This window comes from Ipomoea triloba, chromosome 5 (genome assembly GCF_003576645.1).
Source record: "Ipomoea triloba cultivar NCNSP0323 chromosome 5, ASM357664v1".
In the NCBI taxonomy this organism is placed as follows: Eukaryota; Viridiplantae; Streptophyta; class Magnoliopsida; order Solanales; family Convolvulaceae; genus Ipomoea; species Ipomoea triloba.
The window spans coordinates 10,220,661-10,230,374 of record NC_044920.1 but is presented as its reverse complement, the minus strand read 5'-3'; the positions used below and the strand labels follow the sequence as shown (position 1 = coordinate 10,230,374).

At 34.7% G+C, this 9,714-nt stretch overlaps 1 protein-coding gene and 1 long non-coding RNA gene across 2 annotated transcripts; one reads left to right on the top strand and one right to left on the bottom strand.

Annotated features, from left to right (window-relative positions):
- The first annotated feature begins 1,353 nt into the window (after positions 1-1,353).
- Positions 1,354-3,081, top strand: LOC116021308. The gene is made up of 3 exons (XR_004098970.1): positions 1,354-1,470; positions 1,579-1,645; positions 2,979-3,081. It is a non-coding gene; the product is annotated as an uncharacterized LOC116021308 (long non-coding RNA).
- A 1,669-nt stretch (positions 3,082-4,750) lies between these two features.
- On the bottom strand, positions 4,751-5,377 carry LOC116020210. The gene has a single exon (XM_031260690.1). It carries the CDS (start codon positions 5,375-5,377, stop codon positions 4,751-4,753), a length of 627 nt encoding a protein of 208 aa, XP_031116550.1.
- Positions 5,378-9,714: the final 4,337 nt, after the last annotated feature.

Here is a 9,714-nt window from a genome sequence, read left to right as displayed (position 1 = left end):
ATCAATCTTTTGTGCGTGTTTACCTATCAGGATGATAGCAACAACAAATTTGGCTTTAGTGGTTGAATATGCAATCATTTCTTGTTCGAAACTCTTCCAACTGATTGTGCCACTATTACAAAAAGTAGACTTTCTATCATATGGTCCAATAGAAAATCAAATTTGTGTATCCTTTAATCTTTAATACTCGTTTTCCATCAGTTAAGACTAAACTCTTAGTTACTTAACTGATGTTGTTATTCACATGGATTTGATTGATGTCTGCAAGCGACACTCACTACATGAGAAACATCAAATCTTGTACATAACATCACATATATAAGATACCCAATAGTCGAAACCTATGGTATTTTACTTATGTGATCCCTCTCTTCAGTTGTGCTAGGACACAAACTTTAGAGAGATAAATTACATGCTTGAAGAGTAATAAAACCTTTCTTAGAATCTAACATATTGAACAACTTCAATATTTTGTGTACATACTTTGAGATAAACCTATTAACCTTTCCGATATATCTCTATAGACACGAATCCCAAGAACATAGGTTGCTTCTCCCAAATCTATCATATAGAAAATTTTTAGATAATCAAACTTTTACTGGAGTCATCATGCTTATATCATTTCTTATTATTAGTATGTCATATACATATAATACAAGAAATGTGATATCACTCCCACTGACCATTTTATACATATGGATCATCAATGTTTTACAGTATAGTCAAACAATTTGACTACCTTGTCAAAACATATGTTCCACATTATAAAATTGATATCTAATATCGTCTCTTTGTAGATGATAGGATCGTCACTAGATGTAACCCCTCGTCATTTCCGGATCAGATTAAGGTTCGAGAAATATGTTTTAAGCTAAGACATACCTGAGATGAGTGACCGATGCGTCAAAAGGATTTTTATAAGGAAATATAGTTGTTATCAAGCTGTGATCGTTCGTGCCGGTCACGAACCGTAAAAAAAAAAAAAAAATTTATTTAGGAACTAGTATTTGGACTCGTTTGTCCTAGAAAAGGGATTTCTAGACACCATACCATTATTTTTGAATTTCCTATTGAATTAAATTAGCCCATAGCAGCAAAAATTTATTTTTGATCGTACATCGCGAAGATTCTGCGGTGTACCGAACCTAGCCCAAATTGGAGCTTTTGACTGGAATAAAATTTTAGTTTCAAGAATATTCTATTTAAATTATTTCCTACCAAAATTTCATCTGTTTTAACCCCAAACAGTCCATGTTAAGATATTTTTTCCAAGATTTCTAGGATTGTGACACTTGTCACTTTAATCCACCCCTAAATATTATTATATAAGTGGGAAATGAAGTTTTGGTCTTCATTTTCCCCATTTGGCCGAAACAAGGGAGAGGAAAAGGAGGGAATTTTCTTCATCTTCAACCTCAAGTCTTAAGAACTCCATAACCAATCCTTCTTCACATCTTCATCAAAGATTCGGTAAAACTTTAATTTTATTCGGTAGATAGCTTTATTTCCTTTCCTAGTTTAAGAATCTAAGTCTTGATTTCTTGAATCTTGTTGTTATGATGATGAATTGGGAGCTAGGGTTTCAAGAAGGAATTGGGGAAAATCCACCAAAAGCATCTTTAAGACAATATTAACTACTTTGGAGGTAAGGAGTTCCCTTAAGTTGGACTAGATTGCTCAAATTTGAATAATTGATGGTTGATTGTGACTTGGTGAAATTTAGTAAAAATGTTTAGTATAAGTTGCCTGTATATGGTGTATATAAGGTGTATGTATAAATCATATCTTATGCCACATATAGGCTTACACTTGTGAAAATATGACAAGAAATTTAAGCTAGTTCTGGCAGTAACTTCCGTGAATTTCTGGGACAATCGGTAAGGTATTTTGATCCAATTTTTTTTATACATGTAGTTCTATACGTGTAGATGCTACCATAAAAATTTCATAATTTTTGGAGTAGTATAAGTGTGGTTTCAAAATTATTTTCCAAAACTGGTCCAGAGAGAAGAAAAAATCCGGACAGCACACTGCAAGGGCAAAAAGGGAATTTTCTGGTGTAAATTCGTGAACCTAGATGACCAAACTTTTTATGAACATCAAGTACTATGAGTTAGGGTTCTACCAAAAAAATTTCAAGTGAAAAAGAGTTCGGGAACTATTCTTACCGGCTCGATCTTTCAGACTGCGCCAAGCTGAAATTTCTGAAAAGAAATGGTTAAAACCAATGTCGTTAAAGAGAAAAAGAGAAGGAAAACCTTAGTTTCTGAGCAAGAGGAGGAGGACCTTGACTAACCCACGGGTGGCATATGCTCTGCATGAAGTGCCCTTGCCCAGCGGTTGTTACATATTAAATGTTGTGCCGTATGACATCCAATTCATACTTATGCGACGTCTAGTCGCTGGGTACTATATAACTCGTCGGATGCGGTATTCCCACGGGGGTGTGCACACTTAAGGTATAGATACCCCGATTATTGCGGGCAGGTTTCGTTTTAACGGACCCGGTTAGGCCGACTGGGAATCATTTTAACGTACCTGGTGCCAAGGGATCAGCGTTAGATCGGGAACGACCACTACCCCGATCAATGATCCAAGTGGTCAAAGAGGGAGACAATTAGAGTGCTCCAAAGGCCTCACACTTTCGAAGAAGAAACTAAGTGAATTTTTGTAAGGAGATATGGCTACTCTGTAGCGGAGATGAGATGGAAATTGATGGAAAGCTCCTTGAGAGGAACGGTTGAAAACTAGTTTGAATAACTACAGGTTTGACTGGAGGAAAATATTATTTCCTATTTGTAAGAGAAGTCCAATTTGACTAAGTGATATGATTTCTTCTACGTACGTATATGTTTCACTGTGTTGTTATACTTTAATCAAAAATATATGTTTTAGAAAACCTTTATTTAAGTTTGGGCGATCCACGGATCTCCTTGCTTAGCCGTCGCGCTAACTACACTTCAATGTGTTGCTTTCAGATGGAGTTCAGCGTTAGTTCTTGCAGTCCGACGAACTCCCCTAGTTCGTCGGAAGGTGTAGGTCGTGGCATGGACTACGACGTTTTTGTACAGCAGATGAGTGGCCCTGACCCTTATGCGCCTGGCTATGCTCCTACAGCTCCCAATAGCTCACCGGCAGTAAATAGTGTTCTTCCTATTCCTGAGGGTCCTGACGTACAGGCCACTTTTGGTTTTTACCCCATCGAGGTGCTGGTAGGAAGTAACCCCTAGAGTTTATAGTTTATTATCCTTACCCTTGGGACCCGAGTCCTCCCGAGAGTTGGGAGGAGTGGTCTATGGTCATAGTCGCTTCCCGGTTCCTAGACCATATCACATGGTACGAAGGGGAATGGCATCTTGTCCGGGGGTGAGTTTACGGGTCCGACGTATCTCCAGATCGTGTAAGCAGGATGCACAGAAGGTCTGTAGGGGTTTATTCCTTGTGTGTAAATATATTTTGTAGCCAGGGGAGTGACTGATCTTGGTTAGTGGGGACATGTATGGCTTTAAACTTATGTTGGCCGTTAGGCAAAAATTTCCGGTACTTACTTTGTAAATATTTATATATATATATATATCTTGTATGTTATTTCAAAGTGAGTGACTGTGTGTGTTGAGTAAGTTTCTTTTAGCCTGTGCACCTGAAGCGGGGTCTGTCAAAGGGATGATAGAACTTGTTTTGGGTGTGGCGGTAACACCTTGGGTTGTACGGCAAACCAGACTCCTCAGGATGTACGGTAAGCCGGCCCGAGGGGTGTTACACTAGACACATTATCTCCAATTGCAAAAACACTCTCTACATCATGAAGACAACTATAATATGCCTTATTATGCCTAACATTTATCCAAAGAGGAGGCATAACTCTTGGTTCATATTGCACAGATTCTTAAATCTGATTAGGCTAGGAAGATTTATTAACAAACTCTTTGTCAAGTTATATCTTTCTACCTTTTCATATCTTGTTTCCAATTTGTCTGTTTTAGGCTTTTGATATAAGCCGTGTAACCCAAATCTTAACATACTTAAGATGAGGTTTCCCATATCTCATATGGTGTCTTAGAAACAAACTTAGATGGAACTTCATTTAGGATCTAAGATCCATTAAATGGATCATATATAAATCAACATGTATTAATTGCTCATTTATTAATCATCAATCATATTTAAACAATAAATACCATTTAACGATATTTTAGTGCCATCGCATTTATTATTGAAATAAATGTAATAAACATTATTCTGAAAAGAAAAATTCATAATTATTCTTAACAGGAATGGAAATAATGTTTTAAATACTAGAATGACATAAATAGTCTTTTAAAATATGATTAAATGAAAACTAAATAGATAAATCTCCAACAACTAATGCAGCAACTCTTGCTTTATTTCCCATCCTTAGAGCAATCTCATCTTCAGTCAACTCTCTACTTCTTCTCAAATCCTGCAAGGATACACAAACATGTGAAGTTGCTTCTGAGTATATTATCAAAGAAGTAGTTATTTAGACCAATTAAAATTAGTCTCTTTAATGAGCATACCTTCTGAAGGTTTTTCATTGTCCTTGACCTTCAAAGACTTTAGGTATTCTGTGCAATTTCATTTCCAATGCCCTTCTTTTTTGCAATGGAAACACTTTCCTTTACTTGCAACATTTCCTTTTGTTTTGGTCACTCCCCCAGTTGGTTTCTCTCTAGAAACCTTCTTGTTCTTTCTCTTCTTCTTTGACTTGGAAGAGGCCAAAAGAATAGTATCAATGTTCATGCCCTTCATTGTAGCATGAGCAGTGCAGATCAGATTTGGAACAATGAAGCTTTTTTATGTGAAAATTCATTATGAAAAGCCCAAAAGAATCTGGAAGAGACTGTAGAATTAAGTCTACTTCAAGCTCAGAGTCAAGGAAGATATTTAATTCTTCCAATCTCTCCAATAAGCCAATCATATTTAAGACATAATCTCCAACATTTCCTCTTTCTTGTAGTTTTGCTCGAAATAAGGCCTTGGTAACCTCATAACGTGCAATCCTACTGTGCTCACCGTACAACTCTTGTAGGTGATTGACCATAGATTTTGCGTCAGGCATCTTTTCATGCTGACGTTGTAACTCATTGGTCATAGAGGCAAGGATATAACTCTTAGCCCTCAGATCATCGTCCTTCCACTTTTCAAATGTTGCAACATTAGCATTATGAACAACAAGTTGATCAACATCAGCATCAGCATCATCTGGTATGATACCAATCAATGGAGGATCTTGGATCAAAACATAACCGATCTTCTCTAAATTGAGAACGATTCTCAAATTTCGGAGCCAATCAGTGAAATTTGGTCCAGTAAGTTTGTTTTCTTCGAGTATTTTTGACAAAGGATTTAAAGCCATTTCAAAATAACTGCAGAAAATAACATTAATTATTAGACACGATTCTTTATTAAACTATTTGATTTTCGATTATATAATCAAATAGTTCTCCCACTAAATTTTTCGAATCCTGCACTTCTCAAGCAAGATACGGAAATCCCGTTGAAAGATTTCTAATGGGTAATCGATGTCTTACAAATTTATCTCATTCATCACCTTAAGTGGCATCTTGGAATTTGAAAAATTTGTAACTGGCCAACTCTTGCCAATACATCTCATGCATGATTCGATTTTATTAAACTTGGGCTCCATGGCCCATTGAACCTCACCTTAAGGGGGCATCTTAGCCCAATGAACTCAGTTAAGTTAAACCCACCATCCTGGTAACAAGTAGAGTTGAACCTTGACTTTTCTCACCTTTAGTGAGTTTTTGAAAAGCAAAGTTTCTAAGTGATACAACATCACATGTTTAAAATAAGAAAATCAAAATATTTTAAAATTAACACGTTGCCCCTATGTTGCCATAGCCGACACCGTGCTAAGAAAAATATTTGATTTCTTACGATGTTTAATATTTAATAAATGAAAAATTTTAAGAATTATAAAGTTTCACTTTACTCATGCATCATTTTCACATATATGATATATCACATATATAAAGTTCATGAAAAGTAAACTCGATATCGGTCATGGACTTCGAAATGGTCAAAATTGAGCCAGCTAATTTTGACCGTGCACAATGAATAGTGAAAAATTAAAATCCTATCTATTACATGTAAGCTTCCATCATACATATTCAAGTGTTCAACTCTTCAAGTCTTCGGGTCTTCAACTCTTGAAGTCTTCGGGTTCTTTGTACTTACATTTCCTATCTACCAGAAAAGGGGTACATATTTCGAGAAGGGATTTACATTACAATAATAGATAAGAGGCACGCAGACCCCAATTTTAATTAATCACCAAAACGGTGCATAACCCAAAATAAATCGCATTCGTTCAACGGATCCTAAGTCCATGACCAAACCGACACGCTAAGCAATCCATACATAGCATAAAATAAATAATGCATTTATTTGTGGCTTTATAAGATATAATCCAATTATACCAATAAAAACTTGGGTCAATCTAAATAAAACTTTATATGGAAACCAATTTCCATATAACAAATCATAACTTTCCATTAATTAATTAATTTCATACCAAAATTTAATTTGTATGTAATCAATTATTTACATTTTAATCTAAATAAAATATTATAATCATGGAAACTTACCTAAATAACATTCAATTATCACATAAAAGAATCACTATTTAAGAAGAAAAATAAATATTTCAAGATTATAATAATATAATTATTAATACCATAAGAATCATATTTCATACGGCAATAACAATATATTATCATCTAATCTTCCAAAAATATTAATTTTTCAATTATAGAAAATAATCAATATGATAAAAATTAATACTACCAAAATATCTCATATTTAAATTAGTAGTAATTAATTTTCAATTATCATTATAGAATATTTTACAAATATGATAAGAATTAATACCACCTAAAATATCTCATATTTTATTTGGTAATATAATTCTAATTATCATATATAATAAATTTTTAACATTTTTCAAAAATAATACTACCAAAATTACCTAATAATAAATGGTAATATTAATTTCTTTCCAAAATTTACGTAAATCTAATCATGCCTTCCGGCTATCCTTCCCGAGTAACAACGCCGTCCGGATTCGGAACAGCCTTGTCGCGTCTACTCCGGCCAACATCCTACCGCCCGCCAACTACTGCATCTCCTACTGGATTGACGGCGATGAACTCTTCATCACCATCCCTAGGAGCAATCTCCTTGAGTCGTCGATCAAATCTCCGGCCGCAACGTTGCTAAAGAACGCCGCAGACGACGAAGAAGATGACTCCTCACCCGAAACTCGAACTGATGCTGGCAACGCGATCCATCCCAGAGCGACGACACCTTACCATCTCTGACCAGCAGTGACGCCAACCGGTTTCACAGGGATGAATACGCATACGCTGGGAAGAGGTAGAAACAGGCAGTCGCGTCTCCTTCTAAAATCGCCCACCAGCCACCGCATCCAATGCTGGTAGTCGTCGGTCATTGAACTATTCAACCAGCGCAAATATGGCGGGGAAGAATTACGAAAAGAAGTTTACGTAAATTGACACAATTATTATTATTATAATAATATATCTTATATATTATAATATAATAACAATATAATAATCAAATTATTATATTAACTAATTAACCCAAGAATTTTTAGATCAAAAATCAAAAGCCACAAATTAATTTAAACATAAAATCATAAGAAAGTCTAGGTCTTGATGCCACTGTTAGAAAATCATACAAGCGCAACGAAAGCATCAAATCTCTTTTTCATAATTCTATGTTTAAAAGAGAGAGTTAGAATGATTTTACCCTTAAGCGTGCTTTGGCAGAGTCAACAGCTTGAATCGTCCAATTGTCCGGCCTCTAGTCCGTTCACCGGTCAGGCACGCGAGAACTCTTAGAGATTTCTACGTGAAAACTATTTTCCTGACTAATCTCTGTATTACTTCTATCTCACTTAAGAAATAGGGAAGGCTATATATATAGCCTGGTTTGGGCCCAAAGGTGTTAGCCTTTAAAAGCCCAAAACTACCCAATATTGAATTAATCCATTAATCAATTATTAATATATTAATTCAATATCGATAACTCTTTATCGATTTCGTTTAAAGTTCCCAACATTACCACGAACCATTAAGATGTGACTTTCTAGGTTCATAGTCAAACTAGCAACGAGTAATATTTAATAACTCATTATTAAATAACTCGTAAGTCATGAGTGACACCTAGCAGTATATCATGACTACCTAGTTGACAATGAATATATTTTAATATATTATAATGAATCTTTCCGTTACAAATATCATGCAACATTTCTTCCACACAACACTTGTTTCAAACCAGGTAAAGGTCATAGTCAAACTTGGTCAAACCCATAAACCCGGTCAATATGTCTATTCAATATTTTTAACCTGAAGTCCAACTTCATTATACTCTGGCCAGAGATTCTCGTTGTATGATTATTGAATAGACTAGAACATCCTTGTTACCTCAAGGCGGTGAATCCTCTATTGAATGCACACATGTCTCCGTACAACACTGAACTAGGCCACCAAGTACACTTATAGTCTCATAAGGAACAAAAGGCACATACTGGCAAAAACTAGTCCACCATATGTACGAGACAATCATGTCGTTTCAAGTCAAAGTATTATTGCATATTTGTAACATACAACATACCGATGACACGTATGTAAACACCATGCAGTACGTTGTAGTCAGTCGTTTTTCAATGACTTGTTCTCTAACAATCATCTACATGTTCACTCTCTGTATCTTATACAGAATGACATGAGACTCACCATAAGAAGGACAATGTGCTAGTCTTATCGGAATTCTAATGCCCAATTAGAATTCCTATAGCTAAGAACATTTTTACAATACATCATTTATTAATTCTTCGTCACTCATATTCTTAACTTTTAAGAATGAAGAATTAAGAAGATTGTATAGAATAATATCAAATATTAACTAAGCCAAAATAAAATAAATAAAACAATTATTTATTATATTTATTTAATTAAAAATTAATGCCCAAAACAATAAGTGTTGGCTCCTAGGGCATACATGTCTAACACCTATATTTTGACCAATCACAACCCATAGTACTTAGATGATAATTAATTCAGTTACATTCTCCTTCCAATCCCTTGGTTGGGAGAAAAGAATTAAGAAGGAAATGAATTACAATTTGGTAGAAAAAGAATAATTAGGAATTCAAATTACATTGTTTGATAAGGAGGAGTAGAATTATTGGGAGTGAGAAGGAAAAAAGAAATAGAAATACTAAAATGTCCTCCTGTAATAATAGAAATAACAATCACTAAGGATACTTTTTGTCATTTCTTCTACTTTTCTCTTTTCCACCAGCATTGAATTGTAATTCATAAGGGTACCCCATGAATTGCAATTCAAAAAAATGAGGGAATTGCAATTCGGTGGAATTGCAATTCCCTCCAACCAAACAATGTAACTAAGTCCTTCTTTGAATTACAATTCAACTACAACTCAATTACATTCAACCAAATGCTTGAGGAATGATATTATCACCAAAAAAAGGAACAATAACCTAATAAGTTTTATCACTATCTTGCTAGGTCATAGGTTCGGATCAGTAATATAAAAATATCATAAAAACAAGATAATTTGTAAATAAAAGTTAAATATTTAATTTTAATTTTTAAATGATAGACGTACGTCAGAAGTACTCCA